The sequence below is a fragment of the Tachysurus fulvidraco genome, chromosome 17 (genome assembly GCF_022655615.1).
Source record: "Tachysurus fulvidraco isolate hzauxx_2018 chromosome 17, HZAU_PFXX_2.0, whole genome shotgun sequence".
NCBI lineage: Eukaryota > Metazoa > Chordata > Actinopteri > Siluriformes > Bagridae > Tachysurus > Tachysurus fulvidraco.
The window spans coordinates 8,425,536-8,444,865 of NC_062534.1; the positions used below are offsets into that span (position 1 = coordinate 8,425,536).

Here is a 19,330-nt window from a genome sequence, read left to right on the forward strand (position 1 = left end):
AAAATTCTATGAAAATTGGGATGTCATTGTTAATAAATTAATATAAATAATGTTTATATTTAATTTTAATAATAAAAAAGGCAAAATAATAAATAAATAAAGATATATCCCGACAACCCAGTAGGATGAGTGGTGTAGAGAATGGATGGATAAAATTGTGAAGATTTAAAAAAAAATAATAAAGAAAGAAAACAAATATAGACAATTATATGTATACAAATGTATGTTTTATTAAATAAATAACCAATTTAAATAATATAATAAAATCAATTAGTATACAATTACAAAGCAAATAAATATGCATTAAAATTACACACGAATTAAATAAGTAAATTAGTAAATACATTTAAAGATATAAAATCTAACGAGTAGTAAATTAATGAAAAATTAATTCACCTTACTAACAGCCAATTACAAATACAGATGTAAGATTTAAACACATAGGTAACCTTTAAGTGCATTTAAGAAGTAATTACAAACGAATACAATTAAAAAGACGCGAATTAACTTTTTCATTATGGTAAAATAATCCAACACAATACAATAAGACTTTTAACTCGGTCTTTTATTTTGAAAGGTCGTGGCACGCGTTCAGTCTGTCCAATAGAAAAGTTACATGAGTGTAGAGGAGTAGAGCAGCGCTCGCGCTTCGCCGTGGCAGTTTCGGAAATGTTGCCTAAACTTTTGCTCGCGCTTTGCTTTGTTTTGTGTTTTTACGGGGCTCCGTCAAATGGACAGAAGAAAAAAGAGGTAAATAAGTTGCGTTTGTGGTCACGGAGAGTCGGTGCGAGGTCACTGGGGCGTTTAAAGTCTCCGAGCTGTCAGTTAATCCCTTTAGCCCGGTGTATGCTAACAAAGCTAAATTCTAACCGTCACTAACCGTCACTCTGTCTAATGTATGGCGTCCGTATGTGCGCTCGCGCTATATAGTGCACTATAATACTATATACGGGGGTATTTGGGCTGCCCTGTAGTCTGCAATGGTGTGTTAGATAGTATGCAAAAAAAGCAGGAAGTTAAGCTGTGTTTATGGCTTCAGTCACCTGTTTATAGCATAGCTACAAAATACATGCATCCAAGTCTAAATCTCAAAAAGGAGCCTTTATGCGCTGCCTTTCTTTCCCTTAAACAAAGGAAGGTGAGCAAATATGGGATGTGGTAGTCTAGTGGTTAAGGTGTTGGACTACCGATCAGAAGGTCATGAGTTCGAATCCCAGTTCCACCAAGCTGCCTCTGAATAAGGCACTTAATAACCCTCAATTGCTCAGTTATATAAAACTGAAATCATTTGTAAGTCATTCTGGGTAAAGGAGTCACAAATGTATACGTGAATAAGTCCGGAAGTAAAGCTATAAACAAATGAGCTGTTTTAGAGAGACAGCGCTGCAGGCTTTTATGCAGATAAGTAAATAGTTTTTGGGTTTTTTGGGGGGAGAAAGAAAGCAAAAAATGTGGTGGGGTGACTGTAAATATGCAGAACTCAAATAGGGTATAATAACAGCAGGTGAAAAGTACACTTATACAAGTTGACGTTATTGCTGCCGGACATCCGTTCTAAGAAATTCAAGGCGAGCCAGGAATCAGGAAGCAATGCTAAACAAATGAGTTTTTCTTCTCTAAGCTGTAACTGCAGGATTTTTTTTTAGAAAATCACAGTGCACCCTGTTCTCACAGCTATACTATGTGCCGTATGGAAAAATAATAATAATAGTGTGTTGGGTTAAATTTAGATCATAAACTGTATGTAGGTATTTAATGTTTTCATCCCCAAAAGTAGTCTGACTGATAAATCGAGAAGAAAGTCAGTCAGTAATTTGAGTTGTGCTTAATTTCATCCCCAGACGCTGCTCTCTGAAAAAGTGGGACAGATGATGGACTGGGCTGCGAAGAGAGCCGTGATCCGAATGAACGGAGACAAGTTCAGGAGATTTGTTCGAGCGCCTCCACGCAACTATTCAGTCATCATCATGTTCACGGCGCTGCAGCCTCAGAGGCAGTGTGGAGTGTGCAGGTGAGGAGACAAGACAGGAGAACTTCTCATAGGTTATAGCTGTGTTCAGAACGAAACATGTGCAATAAGTCACATACCCGTGTTATGTTCTGAATCATGAGCAAATCTTAATTTAAATTATAACAACCTGTGCATGCTTAATGTTGTATAGTTCCAGCTAAAAAAGAGAATGACACTAAAACTCATTTACTGTCACTTTTGTTTATGTCCTTTTAAGTCAGTTTATTTATTGAAACTGATATCTGTGCCTGATTATAAGTAATATGTAAAAAACATTAGGTGGAGACATCACATCTAATCTCTACAAACACCATGTTATGGGCAGAGTTGCATAAGTAGCCTATGTTATATGTATATAACTGTGCAACTTTTTGTTCAGACTTAAAACTAAGCTTGTGGATTCTTTAGTAAAGCATGAGGATGGCCAACCTGAGTGGTCAGAGACGTATGAGCGAGTGTGGGAATTAAGCAGTAATCCCCATGCCTACAAAGCTATTCAAACTCGTACAGAGACAGAGCTGTGTCTGTGAAGAAAACCTCTCGTAAAGCATGCAGAGAACCTATATTTCTCTAGAACCCATATTTAACACACAAAAGAGTTTGTAGGGATTTCAGGGCTCCAGGCGTTGTGCCATTCTTTAGCACACAATCACTTGTATTCACACACACTTGCAGACCCATTCACTCCCTACAGTCAACTTAGAGATGCTAATCTGCATACAACATGTGTTTTTGAACTAGGGTAGGAAACCCCTGAAGCATGGGGAGAATATGCAAACTCCACACACACACTCACATACACACACACACACACACACATACATACACACACTCACACGGCTGATGCAGGAATCGAAACCCAAACCTGGTCAACATGTTAACCGCTGTGCCTCCTGATAATTTCATACAAATCCTAAAAACATTGTCATGATATTCATATATATATATATATATATATATATATATATATATATATATATATATATATATATATATATATATATATATATAAGGTGATATAACATGCATATAACATTTGGTTTGAATATTTGGTTAAACCTCTGCAGTTGTTTTTCATGGGTTGCTCTTCTGTCGTTATGTACACAGGCAGGCAGATGAGGAATACCAAATCCTTGCAAATTCATGGCGGTACTCCAGTGCATTCACCAACAAGATTTTCTTTGCAATGGTGGATTTTGATGAAGGCGCCGATGTGTTTCAGATGGTAACCCATGTTTTTCCTTTTTTTTTTTTTTTTTTGAACAACTACACTTTCATGCTACTCAGAAGCTTTTTATAATAGTTTTAAAAAAGGGATATAATACATCTGTACATTTTCAGTTGAATATACTTTATTAATGAAACCACATGAATCCATGGATGTGGACTAGAAATTTTCTTTCCAGTAAATAAGTAGATTTGCATCGAAAGACCATCTTAGTAATACATTCAAATAGAGCTGAGTGGTAAGTAAGTGAGCAGTCTACAAACCATTTATTTAAGGAAAGTCTGAAACAGCTACACTAATTTACATCTCTTTCTCCAGCTTAACATGAACTCGGCCCCCACGTTCATCAACTTCCCACCCAAGGGGAAGCCCAAGCGTGCAGACACCTATGAGCTGCAGGTTCGAGGCTTTGCGGCTGAGCAACTGGCTCGATGGGTTGCAGACAGAACCGAGGTTCATGTAAGTTAAACGTCAACATGTCGTTCTGTTTATTAAAACTATGCTTATGTTACATTTAGGCCATTTTGTGAATGTTTTTTGTTTCCATTATCATGACTTGAAGGGTTGCTTTAGTGTTTGGAACATTTCAACATTTAACATTCAACATTTAAACTCATTTTTAATGTTCCCAGAAATACAAATATCATTTAAAGGGTGTGTGTGTGTGTGTGTGTGTGTGTGTGTGTGTGTGTGTGTGTGTGTGTGTGTGTGTGTGATCTCCTTTCAAGAATAAACTATTTGGTTTCAGTGTGATAAAGTGATTAAGATTGGTGCAAACATTGCCATTTTAATGACACAGCAGTCCTAGTTCTGTATAACTGACACCCACTTCTATTTTTGACAGAAAATACTAATATTAAAAATAAAGTGTTTTTTTATATATATAAAAGCAAAAATAGCTGCTTCTTTTGTTTGAGAAGGAAAGTTTTCATATTGTGATATTTTGTGTGAGGTATTTGTGCCTATTATGGATGCCAATAATTCTGGGAGGCTTTTTTTTTTTTTTTTTCCTCTTGACCTTTTATTTGTATTTGTGCTTGTATGTCCTGACAGATCAGAGTGATTAGACCACCAAACTACGCTGGGCCACTGATGCTGGGCTTGCTCCTGGCTCTCATTGGGAGTTTGGCGTATGTGCGGCGCAATAATCTCGAGTTTCTCTACAACAAAAACGTCTGGGCTTTCTCAGCGCTGGTCAGTACTCATCATGTTTATAAGTAAACAGCCTTCACACGTTCCTCCTGTATAAACTTTGCTGAGTTGTTGGGGTTAAGCCCAGATGCTATGACATTTGTTTAGAGAGAGTTTCCTGGAATGTAATGTGACAAGTAGCTGTAGTTCTCAGTTCTCTGACCATCTCAGTCATTCTCTGTCTCTGTGTGTGTGTGTGTGTGTGTGTGTGTGTGTGTGTGTGTGTGTGTGTGTGTGTGTGTGTGTGTGTGTGTGTGTGTGTGTATAACCTCTGCTTGGGAAGCGTCCAGCTCACCAGTTCTGTTCATCTATTCCTTTTTTACCACAATTTTTAAACAACAGCATAAAGACAAGTCTGCTGATTTTTTTTCTTTCTTTCTTTTTTTTTTTTAACACACAGGTTAGATGATTAAATTAGTCAAACAAAATATTCTCTTTTTTTCCATAGTGTTTTGTTTTGATCATGACATCTGGGCAGATGTGGAACCACATTCGAGGGCCTCCATACGCTCACAAAAATCCCAGCAATGGTCAAGTGGTGAGTTCAACATTCAAGCACTAAAATGTTGGTATGTTGTCCAGAAGTCTTTTTTTTTGCAGTCATGAAGGTTGTTTTTTTTTTGTGTGTTTTTTTTTTTTTCTTTCCTTTTTCAGAGTTACATCCATGGCAGCAGTCAAGCTCAGTTTGTTGCCGAGACGCACATCGTTCTTCTGTTCAGTATCCATTATTTTATTAAGCCTACGGTTCTCAAATAGCTCAGTTCACACATGCTGCAGACTCAGAGCTGCCGGTTAAGTAAGAAAGGGACCATACTGACCATCGAATTCTAAATGTTAAATAACCTTCTGAATACAGAAATCCTTCTCATATCAAAGATTCAATGTTTTTTTCCTTTCTTTGTTAAATTCTGACACATTTTCTCATTTTGTTTATTATTAGGTTTATCAATATCATTAGTGCATTTGTTTAAACTTTCAATTTATTATCCTGCAACTTCGGAATTAGAGAATTTGACAGCACCCTTGTATTAAACGTATGGAGAAATGTCTTAGACACACCTTAACGCTCTGGTACAGATGCAGCCATCACTTTTGGAATGGTGCTTCTCCATACTGCGGCGACTTCTGATATGGACATTGGGAAGAGGAAACGTACGTCCAGTTATTCTGCTTTTTTCAGCATGTAAAGCTTTTCAAAAGTGATCACTTTCTAGGTAGCATTATAGAAGATGACACTAACATTAATCTTACATTATATTTCTCATATCTAGTCATGTGTGTGGCTGGAATTGGGCTGGTGATACTCTTCTTCAGCTGGCTGTTGTCTATCTTCAAGGCCAAATACCACGGATATCCTTACAGGTAGATTCTTCACATCCACTGTGGAACATTGCATCGTCTCGATTCAAAGTCCATCACGTGTTGTATGTTGTGTTTATTTAGAAATCAATTACCGGGTTAGAGGAAAAACCACAGCCAGGCTTTTTAAATAGGATTAGCCGATGCATCAAAGCACTGAGCTCCAAAACATAACTAACAGTCAGGTCATGTTACATTTTCTTCTTTAGAAATGGTATTTGCAAAGACAAATATTCAGTAAAGTAATCATAGGCATGCATTTACCGACCACAATCAGGAACCTTCATGTCGTTATCCAGTGAGCCAATCACACCACAGCAGCACGGTGTATAAAATCATGCAGAGACAGGCTGCTTTGAGTATTTTTAACCATGACAACATCCCAGAGATCAGATGTATGACGGTAACATTAGCTGAAGCTCCTGACTTGTCTGCATGATTTTCTGCATTGCATGGCACAATTGCTGTGTGCATAACGTGTTTCTGATAAAGTGGTCCATGAGCATCCATGAGTCTTCAGAAGCCTCGTCTCAAACACATCAGTGTTTATTTCCATTAAAAACTCATCCATCCATCCATTTATCCATCCACACATTTATGAGTGTTGGACTTAGAAATAAATTTTTTTTTTACACATTTTAGAACCGTCAGGTTTTGAATTTCATATAGATTGGTTTAAAATGGTTAACTTTTATTCTTTTAACTAAGATGGATGTCTTTTTCTGTGTCTTTTGCAGTTTCCTGATGAGTTAAGCACAGAGCACTCCAGTTCGTCAGTGGAAGGTTGATGCTTTAAGAAAAGGTTTTCAGCAAAACCTTCTGCAGCTCATCATGCCTTACTGGTTCACAACAATGAGTGGTTTCATTTCTGTCTGATTTCTTTTTGTGTTTTGGAATTTTTTTTTGTGTTTGTTTTTGGTTTGTTTTTTTTTTTATTATTATTATTTAAAAGTCTAATTGAATTTTTGATTTGTATTTTAAACCTTTTTAGCAAAAGCAAGTTACTCTAAATTCTCTGGACAGCAGATCAGACGTTTGTGATAATTGTGATGTTTACTGGTGAATGCATCATTACCCTCCACAGGCTATGCAGTAATTCATTGACCTGTTCTGATGATAAAGGTGAAAACTCCAGGTTAGATGATGCATGAGGACGAGCACAATGTTTTCCACGCTACCTCTTGACTCAAGTACATTACATTTCCAAAGCCAAAACGAAGCAGTCCCCTAGTTAGTGTAGTTGCTTTTCTTCTGTGCTGTAAGAAAGTACCACTCTGTGCTCAGTTTCCTCAAAGCATTCGGATGTTTCAAGTACGACGAGCTTTGTGATGGCGACGTCATGCCTTCCATTAATGTTTTAATACGCCCTTGTCAACTTTCCCTCGTAAGTGCCTACTTTCTGACACGAGGATATAAATTTGGTATGATTTTTTTTTTCAGCCTTGCCTATATACAAGCATAGAGATGTTTTCATGTTGATTTGTACTGAGTTTTACCTTTGAGTCATGACAGCTTGCTAACTGCTTAGCATAGAAATAATGTTACATCAGCTGTTGTGGATGGAGTAGCAATGCCTCATAGGCTGATTCAATCCCTCAAACAGATTTCATCTGAGCTGATAAAGTATTTAAGTTGATCGAAGGTGTTTGTTACGGTGGAAGTGGACAAGCGCATTTAAGACAGTAATGGAACACAGCCCTGGTCCGCTTGTTAAGGAAATGACTCGTACACCTGTGCTAAAAATCAAGGTGCTGCTCTGTGTAATGCCTCAGGTGATGCCACGTGCTATTAAAAGTGCCTTAATTACCCGTTTGCTTTGTAGTTTGTGTGCTTAATCTAAATTTTGTCAATCGTGAGAACAAGTTGTTGGAATACAAGTTTAAAAAGCAAGAACCTGGTTCTAATATAAATAGTTTGCTCTGAGAAACGAATGGAAAATAATGATGGCAGATGTGTGCATGGTAGAGCTGCAGCACATCGGTTTAGTGCTCCAAATGTTCATATCTATAGCAGTATTCCGATTTTAACCTGAGCGTGTGTGGCCTAAAACTGAAGGGGTTTACCCTGCTCACGCCTTTTGGAAAAACTGAAAAGTATGAGCTAGACGTACATCTGTGGTTCTGTTTACCGAAATATAAACAAGCCACCTTCATCTTAACAAGAGATCCAAACCAGCACTAAGGATAAATGATTGAAAAAAAAACCTTGTAAATGGTGACTTGTGTAATATATTTACAAACATTACAACTTAATTTAGTTCGAATAACACCTCATTACACACACACACTATACACACATTCAAAGTCACTTTTGTATACCTTCTCATACTTAGTTATCTAATCAGCTTATAATATGGGACTTGAAAAGTCCCAGGAGATCAGCAGTTTCAGAAATACTCAAATCGGCCCTTTTTGCATCAACGGCCATGCCACAGAGTCACACTTCCCCAAACACACACACACACACACTCTCTCTCTCTTTCTCTCTCTCTCTCTCTCTCTCTCTCTCTCTCTTTTTCTCTCTCTCGATTACTTTATTTTTAATCCATGAATCTTTAATAAACTACCCTGTCCCCAGTCCTGTCTCATCCCTGTGCTTAAACTCCATTCTCCTTTCCTCTCTGCACACTAGGTGGCATACTTCGCTTTGTAAACTCATGTATTTTCCACAAATTACTGATGCTGCACTGTTCAGACTGATGATTCTTTCATTCCATATTATTTAAACCCATTTGTTCAAGATATTTTAATTACTAACAGTTCATAATGATATGTATCCCTTTAAGTCAGCAGACACTTCAAGAGGCTCAAAAACCCTCTCCCTTTTTGTCTTAAAGCATTATAAATATTATTTATACTAGAGTTTGGGCAATACTGCATCCCACCCTGTGTATTCTCATAGAGGGGTTTTGTAAAAAATAAAGATAGGTTCTTCTTTGTCTACATTTAATGCACATTTCTCTATTGCTTCCCATAAACACCACATCATTAAAAATGTCATCAAACAGACCTGAATGTATGAAAGGCGAACTTGTCAAGGCTTAAGTCTAAGAAATGTATTCATTTGTAATTTATTATTACTTGTTCATTTTTCATGAAGTGACTTTATGTAAATAAAGCACAATTATTACATGAGTATTTGCTTATATGAGACTTTTATAAGACATAATTTTTTCATGCACTATTTTTAGTTTTGGGTTGTATAATGATGATGATGTGATGATGATTTTTTTCCCATTCCATCCTTTGTAAAGGAGTTCTGAAATAAGCATTTTGCTATTCAGTCATTTTTTACACACACACACATATATATATGTGGTAAAATATACAAAATACAATTTTAAAATACAATATAAACTATATATTTTAAATTGTAAATATTTTAAATATATTTATTAGTTGGCGTAGTCAATACATTTCTTTACCCAATATTACTGGTTTCTATTTGTAGATACTTTCTCACAGAAAAAAACATCCTCATGTAATACAGAAATGTATTTTTCTTATTTATTATTTAATTTATTCCAAATAGGCCTAATATTCAGGAACACATGTACACCTGATTCATGCAGGTATCTAATCAGCCAATCAAGTGGCAGCAGAGCAATACATGACATCATGCAGACACCGACCAGCTTCAGGAAACATTCATATCAATCATCAGAAGGAAGATAAATGTTAGATCTCAGTGAGTTTGACTAGCCTGATTGCTGCTCCAGTCATGCTGTTTTGAGTGTTGCTATACCTGCTGATCTTTGGGAACTTTGCAGCTTTTTGATGTGGTAGATTGGGAGATTTGCATCATTTAGTGCACTGAAAGGTTTGTGATGCAATCATGTCAACATGGATCGAAATCTCTAGAATGTTGCCAACATCTTGTGGAATCCATGCCATGTAGAACTGAGACTGTTCTGAGAGCAAATTGAGGCCCTTCTCAGTGACGGTATTGTGTCGCATGAGAATGTCACACAGATGAGGAATTCTGGAAGTCTCAATTCTGGATATTTTTCTTTCTATCCTAATGACTGGATGCTAAACTGCCAGTTTTAGGTGTCATGTAGAGTCACTTGCTGGATGAGAGAAAAGGAGACCTCTCGGAGTACTCTGAAGGTCTAAATAAAAAAATAGATGTGATATATATATATCCTATTTTCCTGGAAATGTAATTACAATAATAGTTTGTTTAAAAAGCAATCACGTAAAGTAAAAAAAACAAAAACTCCAAAATAACACAGAGGTCTAGTTATGAATCTGTCTGTTTTTTTTTTTTTTGGAAGCCGCATTTAATTTAAAGCAAGATATAAATAAGGAAGAAGACCAATCAAAGTAACAATTTATTAGCTGTTAAAGAAGCTAAACTGCAATTCAACTGCTAAAAACAAATGTGAGCCACTTGTACGAAGAACAGAAAGAACCTTGACTAAGCAGAAAACTTTATAACACAACAAGAACTCCCCACACACTCGCCATAGGTTTGCCCCTTGCCAGGAGTGCCCCTTGTGCTGCATTGCCCTTCCTCTTCAAATGAGTGGCAGTCATGAAAACAAGCTCTAATCAGCAGATACCTAAAGTTAAGCGACAGATTATGTCATGCAGGAAACTAGCTGGTGGAGAACACTACCATAAAAAGAGCTATAAATCTCCACCGAATGGGTTTGAAAATCCCCTACTGTCCTGGGGGGAGGGATTTAAAACCCAACATCTTCATAGGTATCAGAAGATCAGATAAATGGTTTCAGGGCTGGGCTGAACATTCCTTGTAGAGAGCATTACTAACATCAGGTTTTTCAATCCCTGTCTGGTTTAACAGTTCTGCTAGACTACTTCAGCTCACAATCAGGTAAAAAAATGCAACCATGGCATTGAAATCCCTGTCCACCCTGTGACATTAGTATGGAGTCACTCCCTTTTTGATGGGACCACCATATTTGTATTGTGAAAATGGGCTTTATATTTAGACATGTGGTTGGCATCTGTATCCCCTTTGGCTGAGTGAGGAACAATGCAGGCCTTCTGCAGGGAAACACACACACTCACACTCACACACACATGCACTGCGTGCTACTGTGAGTGCTCAGCCTGTTGCCTTATATGGTAGCGAAGGCAGCTTCTGGTATGATTGGCCCACTGACATCCCAGCATGGGACTATTGGATTCGCTGTGGTGAAATACCTCACCTGTTCCGGCGTGTTCTTCATGTAAATGAAGGAAGGATGTAGCAGAGCTTAGCCATTGCTTACATAATCCCAAACTATGGAGAAAAATTAGCTATGATCTAAAGTTTATCAAGAGGAGAAAAAAATTTTTTTTGTACTTTTGCAAAGTTTTTTCTTAAAATTAAAGACAAAAGACCCTACATGAAAATAAATATTAGTATATTTATATTAATATTATATTTTTATATCAAAGCAGCCTCACTGAGATTCTGGTCCACGGTTACATGATGGTATTGTACAATTTCTGCAGACTTTTTGGTGCACTTTCATGCTGTGAATCTCCTGTTTTACCAACGTCCCAAAGGTGTTCTGCTGTGTTCAGATTCTGTGACTGGAAAAAACAGTGAAAAACACTGCACTCATTGTCCTGTTCATGATACCAGTCTGAGATGACTTTTGCTTTGTGAAATGGTCCATTATCATGCTGGAAGTAGTTATTAGAAGATGGTATACTGTGGTCATGAAGGGATTCACATGGGCAGCATCAAATGTCTAAGGCATTCAAGTGATGTCTGACTGGTTTTAAGGGACCCAAAGTGACAAGAAAATGGTGACTCGCATCGTTACTCCAGCTCCACCAGCCGGTGTAATAATACCAGCAACTGGTACACAAGACAGGTTCATGTTGATGGTGTCAAATTCTGACTCAAATTGTGCTTCATCAGGTCAGGTTACATTTTCCAGTATTCAACTGTCCAGTTTTAAGCAGTAAACTAACAGAGTAAACTAACAGAGAATGAATTATGTTTTTTGTTTTTTGGCAAAACACGATTGTTGAGTGTAACAGTTTGTAGTTTAAGAGTTTGCAATATTTGCTTCTTACTTTTTATACCTGAGTGCATTTAAAAGTATAAACACACAAATACACAGACACACACACACACACACACACACGCACACACACACTATGTGCTACTGTGAGCGCTTAACACTTCATTTTCAGTGAAAACACGACAAATTATCTGCACTTCCACTGAATTTCTGAGTGCTGTAAAGTAAGTGTAAATGCACAGTCTGTCTTAAGTATCCCAGCATAGCTGAATATAAGTAATACTCCAGAAGTTTTGTATTTTCTTTTAGAAGATGTTCCAACACCTTTAAGCTTAGAGACCTAGCTGGTGTTTGCCAGTTAAAGCAATAATGATGCAGGATGTTTTCACACACTGAGCATTAAAAATGCTTTGAGACTAAATACTCAGCACTTTTGTGTTGACAACAAATGAGCTTCTAACTTTGAACCCTCGAAGACTGTCTACAAGCACACCATATTCAGATATCCAAAAAAATGATCTCGGTATAATAACCTTAGCATGGTCCCGTTTTGTGGTTCTCTTGAACCATGTCTTGTAAAGGCAAAGTGTTTCCACTTAGCTTTAGGTTTGTTTTATGATTCAAGAGCTTGAGGCTTGCTGTCTGTACTTGGCCAAAGTTGTCTGTGAGCTTGGAGATAAAAAGACAAGTGTACAATAGTCTAATGGCTTCCCACAGGCTAATAGAGCCATTGTGGCACTAGCAAATATCAGAAGCAGACATCCTTCTACTTCTACTATCACTACTACTACTAATAATAATATCTCCTGCACATTAACCGAATTTTGTGATATAACAGAACAAGGCCACTCCCATCAGCCAAGAGCAGAAATCTGAACCTACAATGTGCACAGGGTCACAGATGCTTAAAGATAGGAAAAACATTGCTTGGCCTTTTTTCAAACTCCAACTGGCATCAACAAACTTGCTTCAGTCAAATTCAATGAAATGACACTTCTCCATGTTCTGATGATTGACGTGAACACTCTTGGCTTGTATCAGCATGATCTGAATTGTACTGCTGTTAGATGATAGACTGATTGGATCGGTGTACCGTATGGCAGTATAGGTGTTTGTCAAATGGACTGCATGATATTGCATTTATTTTCTGCCCAATCTTATCCATAAAGGGCCGGTGTGGTTGAAGGTTTTCATTCCAGCAGAGCAGGAGCCACACCTGATTCCACCCGTTTAATCAGTTAATCTTGGCTTTCAATAGAAGTGCAGCTCTTTCTTAGCTGGAATAAAAACCTGCAGCCACACCAGTGCTTACTGGATAAGACTGTACACCCTACAGTCTATAGCATAATGCTTCTGCACCAAAATTCCCTTCTCGTTACTTCCCTTTTACCAGATGCAACTGATATTTCACTTCAAAGCTGTTTTTGCATTATTCACTACTAAAAGGGAAAATCGTGTAAAAATAACCATTTTGAATGGCATTATCCAAACTCACAGCTGATCAGTGGTGAAAGCTCCAGAAATTCATGTCCACTTTAATACGACTAAGTGTGGTACATTTTTAAAGAACTAAATATGAAAGCCGTCACAGTCTAGAAGAACAGAATACGGCAACTGATGTTGTGTCATATAGAAGAAAAAAGGCAGACATTGTTGACCAGCCCACTATGCTGCTCATGCGGAATATTTTCACAATGCTGTAATTCTAAGTTCTGTGCTTAACTCCTCGATGTTATCTTTCATTTATAGATTACAAGAAGTTTCTTTTATCTTGTTCCCCCCTCTTTTTTTTCTTAAGCTATGGAGCTGATTGTTTAGTTTATTGACCCGCATGTATGATTTATTTTTTTGTTAACAAATTATTTCAAATTTCTTACAGTAATCCTGCAATTATATTTCACAAATATATTCTATCAACAAAAAAAAAGTTGATATTCTTGAGCTCAGAAATCGGTGTCTGGAAGGAGATACCTGTATACTGTTGGAACCTTAGGCAAGACCTGAAGCTGTGTTTATTTATTAACTATATGTTTTGTATTGTATGTAACAGCTATTATTATTATTACCATCTGCTACACTATCCAAACCCCACCCCTGTCAGCGCATTCATGATATAAAAAATGATGTTCTGACAAAAAAAGTTGAAGGTTTTTATTGTGGATGTTGTCAGGAAATATTATTTATTTATTTATTTATTTATTTAAAGTTCTTTATTATACGAAATTCCGTAGTACAATAAAACACAAATCCATCCCCAATCTTTACAGATACGTCGGTCTGAGCATAAAAAAACTAAACAAAATAATTGTCTACATAAAAAGTCATACACAATACATGATATTACTTATGTATCCGTTTCAGATCATCACAAATTTATGTTTTATAACCCATTTTTTGACAATAACTTGTTCCAAAACTGTGTTATGATTGGTGCCTTCGGTGTTTCCAGTTTGGAAGTAAAACATACCAAATCAACCATAATAATCATCAACACAATTTTCTTTGTATATAGATCAACTTCACCTAGTAACTAAGTCCCTCAGTGAAACATGGCCACTCTAAATTGCTCTAGGTGTGAATGAGTGTATGATTGTGTTAATGTCCACTTTGAGAGGTGGGATGAAACTAAAACCAGACAGTAATTTAAGCTAAGGAATGAATCATGGACCCTGGAGCTATGAGGTCACAACTGGCCCTTGTACCCTGAAAAATAAAAATGCACTCATACAGCACTCATCTGCAACTGTAGGGGGTACAAATAGTCCTCAAACACTCAGTTGTAAAGCCTAATTAGATTGTATGTAATAGAAAATAATGTAATCCAGACTTTCTGCAACATTCATCAATAACGTTGGACCTGAGCTTATATTATGCAAACTATATAATTGAATAGTAGCTCTTCTGTACAGTGAAAGCTACATCACCTGTTGTTGCTGTTATGTGTGTATCTGTGTTACGTATGCGATGTGAGCTTTTCAGGTTGGTGAAGTGAATTCACTGCTCCAGGCTTAATACACACCCAATGTGCGTCTTGGGCCTCCTCCCAAGCACACGCCTCACTCTCGAGTCATCCGTAATAAGAGGGTGGGGACAAGAAAGGCCCTGCATATAAGATTGGGAGGATAAAAATAAAACCAGGTCCACCTACTGGATCATGCTCTGCCTCACACTCACTCTTCGGCTCAATTTGATCTTTTTCAAACCTGATTCAATCCCATTCTCTCTGTAAGGCAGAACAATGGAAAGAAATTACACACCTCATGCCTCATGTGACTTAGTGACATACTGTACTGAAAACCAGACTGACTGCCTTATGATGCAGATATAGTTACATTCCCAAATCTATGTTACTACATTCGTTTTTTTCCTTTCTAAACTTGCTCAAAGTCTTTTGATGATTGGATTGAAAGTACAGCACTCGAGCTATGAATATCAGTGCTGTAGTGGAACACATGTACCCTCAAGTTACCCTTTCCTTTGTGGAAGGAGAACATTTCTGCCTTCTGAACCTGCACAGAAAATCACTGACTGGGGTTCGTCCTCTATGCTTGAAAGCAAACACTAGACTATTTGAAAAACATTTGGAATTCGAGATGTTGATTTTTACTCAATATACTATATACTATACTATATACTAAAAACATGTTATATTTAGTGGAAGTTAAATTATACTGTTGTGCAGATGCATAGAATAAGTATTATTGATTTATTTTTATATAATCTACTTAAATAAGATAAATAATAATAAATAAATAATATATTTTCCTATGTAGTTTGTGCTTATTGTTTCCATATTCCCTTTTAAAGTATGCTATTATTGTTGTTGTTATTATTATATAATTATATATTATAACGTCTCGGGTCACGGGGAGCCTCAGGCGTCATTGGGTATCTAGGCAGGATACACCCTGGACAGAGTGCCAACCCATCGCAGGGCACACACACACTCTCATTCACACACACACACACACACACACACACACACACACACACACACACACACACACACACACACACACACACACACACACACACAATTTTCCAGAGATGCCAAGGAGACGAATGAGTATGAACAATACGAGAAGGCAGAGTAGTAGTAGGAATAGTAGGAGTAGCACTAATAAGAGAAGGAGGAGAAGGAGAAGTGGTAGTAGTAGTAGGAGGTTCAGGACTGATAGTAGTAGGAATTTTAATGTGAAAAATTGTAGTGTCAGAGAAGAAATAATAATATCATGGGTGGTTCTATTAAAAGCAGAAGGTGAAGTAGGAATGGGTGTATTTGCAGTAGCAGTAATCAGAGGAATATTATGAAAAGTAGGAGTAGTACTAACAGTAGGAGAATGAGGTGAAGGAGGAGGAGGTGAAGAAGTATTAGTTCAGTTAATGTTTTGTGACCAGATAGTTTCGAGGTCAGATCTCTGGAATGCTAGACCTACAGTTTTAACTATTTACTTTATGCTTGAGTTGTGTTTCTGCCAACACTTGTGAACACAGTGGACACAGTTGCTTCCTGAATGACTTTTCCCAGTGTGAACACTGGCAAGGCCACATCATGGAGGTAAATATTATTATTTTCTGAACATTTGTAGACAGGTAGTCTGAATTGCTCTCAGCATCACTATCTAGCAGGGAATTAATGGCAAGGGCGTCGATTTGGGTAGGGACAGTAGGGACATGTCCCTACCAATATCCAGGGAACACTCAATTGTCCCTAGCAATAATTCGACCAAGCCTATATATATTTATACATAACCATATCCGTCTGTGTCTTGTGCTTTTTTACTTATTTCATTTAACATTTATCCAGGAATCATTAAATAAGATTAAAATATTTTACAACGGCGTTCTGGAAAAAATAACGCAACTAGTGGAACACAAACTGTTAACAGGTTTACCCCTGCAATGAATCCCGCCTCTTTAACTCAACTCTCTAAAATGATTGGCCTTTGCCTTTTTTGAGTCCCGCCTCTCTAACCCACGTCGCTGTTTGATTGGCTTTGTCTTTCTTGCTAATGTGTTGAGGTCGGAGGCTGCAGCTAGATTCCGTTGTATGAAGCAATATGCAACATGATTATGCAGGTTACCGGTATGTGAGGAAGAAAGTAATCTTATTACAACAGTTTTATGCACAAAATACGGGGAATTTTGTCCTGACAAAGGTCAAATAAATTATGTCTCCACCAATGTCAAATAAATTATGTCCCCACCAATGTCAAATAAATTATGTCCCCACCAATGTCAAAATCAAACTTTTGCCATTGATTAATGGCACAGAAAGTGGAAAGATTCTGCAGTGTTTGTATGATGTATTTGACTATTTGCATTACGCTGTCTTCTCAAGTGATGCAAACGCTGGTGAACATTGTCATTCAGCATTAATCTGTGAACTTAGTCAAAATAGGGAACATGAAGCGCAGAATATTGCAAAACATGTTGTTAAGAGTTGTTAAAGACTCTTGGGTAGGTGTTGAATGTTGAACAGAGAGGAATTTGATGAACATTAACTAGGAAGAAGACGCTTGAACTTAGCATGGGCTTTCTCCCAATCTGCAATAACATCTTAACTCCATTTAACTCTTTATTAATGAATGTAAACTGGCTCCTCACCACACTCTTTTGTTAATTAGCAACTAGCAGTATAATAGCATTTTACTATAATGTTCCCTACAAACTACACTATATAGACTGTCACTAATATATGTACATCTATATCGTTGCTGTTATAATAAGCTCCAGACTTCTGGGAAGGCTTTTCACTAGATTTTGGAGCATCGCTGTAGGAATTTGTCCATTCATCCTCAAGAGCATCATTGAGATCAGGCACTGCTGTCGGTTCTGAAGTTCAGTCAGAATTCCAGCTCATTCCAAAGGTGTTGCGTGGGGTTGAAGTCGGGTCTCTGTGCAGGACACTCAAGTTCTTCCATTCAACCTTGACAAACCAAGTCAACATGGGGCTTGCTTTGTGCATTGGTATTGTCATGCGGGAGCTTGTTAAGATCCTGTTTAGTTTCAGTGAAGGGACATCGTACTGTTAGCCTACAGACATTCAACACAACCGTGTGCTTTCAAAATTGTGTCAACAGATTGGGGAAGAAACACACGAAGTATGTGTGATAGTCAAGTGTCCATATATTTTTGGTCATAAGGAATATGTACATTGTTCATTCCGGAAATAATCATTCATTCATTAAATACATGGCAGTTTGGTGTTATACCAAAGTGCTGTAGAATGCTCGATTCTGAAGTGCTGCTGTTATAGACAGTAATCTACAATTCTGGTAAGGAGAAAGACATCATGTTTACATCTGCTATAATGTGCACTATAACTGGAACTAACTTATTTTGCAGACATTCCACAACATTATTATTATTAAATGCAGAGAACAAATTCTGAGTATGGGTCACCGTACTTAGCCGTATATCATGTCACTTTTTTTTTTTTTTTTTAAAAGAGTGAATTGCTGGCAGACTGCTGGGGTATAAGAGAAGTAAAAAAAACATGCATGATGCATTGTATTTTTTCTTTTTATAACTGCAAGCCTCATTGTGTTATTCCTTACATGTTTGACATGTTATTCTTCATGCATCTCAGTGTAGCTTTGGAAGAAATCTCAAATCTCAATGATCTTCTAATATAGTGGATTATTGAATTACTGTCAAGATACTGAAACATGAAGTTCTACATATGTACTCTAAATCCTTTTAAAATCTGAGAGCTGTCATTTTAGACATTTATTGAGTTAGAAAAGCGATGGCTCTGCCATATCTAAGTGCTCACATGCATGTCATAACATTTATAGCATCATTATAAATGTTTTGAAGGTGCCAGAACCTGTGATCTAAAAATGAAGAATACTGCAGGTGAGCAGCAGAATAGTATACCAGGGCAAGGAGCAATGTGATTAGTGAATGATTAGCTGCAGTAAAAGCTTCTGTCTGTGTACACTATGAAAAAATTGTGTAGGACAGACAGATTTTTCTCACCTCTAAACGAACCAATAAGATGTAGTATTAAACAGGTTACAAATTAGTCTAAATGGTACACAGTAAAAAATAAATAAATAAATAAAATTATTCAAGATTTGTCAAAATAATACCAATTACTGGGTCAAGATTAGGCAGCCAATTGTATGAAGCAGCTCAAATCCCACATGATACTACGAGATGTAATTACATTCGATCTGATATAGCAGTTCTTATATCTCTCCACACAAAACTAACATGTCTAATAGGCTCAACAGGTGTCTTGTGAGAGAGCTCCATTGGTTGTATCGCTTAGCATCTGTCACTTTTCATCACCCATCCAGTAGGAAGTGCCTGCAGCTGAGAAAACACAATTCCAGGAAGTACAACTACTGAGGAACTAAGTACACTGAATAACGTGAGCAGCACAACAGGCTCCTGTTAATGAAACTATTTGAATATTATTGATAGACATATAGAAGGATGTGCTGGAGGGATTGTACACCATTCTCCCAAATGATGTTCCCTCAATTTTTTTTGTTTTGATGATGGAGAGTGCTGTTTAAAACCTTGGTCTAAAAATCTAGACTAA

The 19,330-nt window shown here is 37.2% G+C and overlaps 1 protein-coding gene across 1 annotated transcript; it reads left to right on the forward strand.

Moving 5' to 3' along the window:
* The first annotated feature begins 591 nt into the window (after nt 1-591).
* Nucleotides 592-7,597, forward strand: magt1 (magnesium transporter 1). The gene is made up of 10 exons (XM_027154715.2): nt 592-750; nt 1,842-2,011; nt 3,119-3,236; nt 3,558-3,698; nt 4,293-4,433; nt 4,879-4,968; nt 5,085-5,148; nt 5,508-5,582; nt 5,702-5,792; nt 6,527-7,597. The coding sequence occupies exons 1-10, from the start codon at nt 670-672 to the stop codon at nt 6,540-6,542; spliced, it is 987 nt and encodes a 328-aa protein (XP_027010516.1). The 5' UTR covers nt 592-669; the 3' UTR covers nt 6,543-7,597.
* The last annotated feature ends 11,733 nt before the right edge of the window (nt 7,598-19,330 follow it).

Coding starts and splice junctions, on each gene's coding strand:
- magt1 (XM_027154715.2), top strand. CDS start 670: ATGTTGCCTAAACTTTTGCTCGCGCTTTGCTTTGTTTTGTGTTTTTAC. Junction 3,237..3,557: donor GCGCCGATGTGTTTCAGATG/GTAACCCATGTT, acceptor CTCTTTCTCCAG/CTTAACATGAACTCGGCCCC. Junction 4,969..5,084: donor ATCCCAGCAATGGTCAAGTG/GTGAGTTCAACA, acceptor TTCCTTTTTCAG/AGTTACATCCATGGCAGCAG.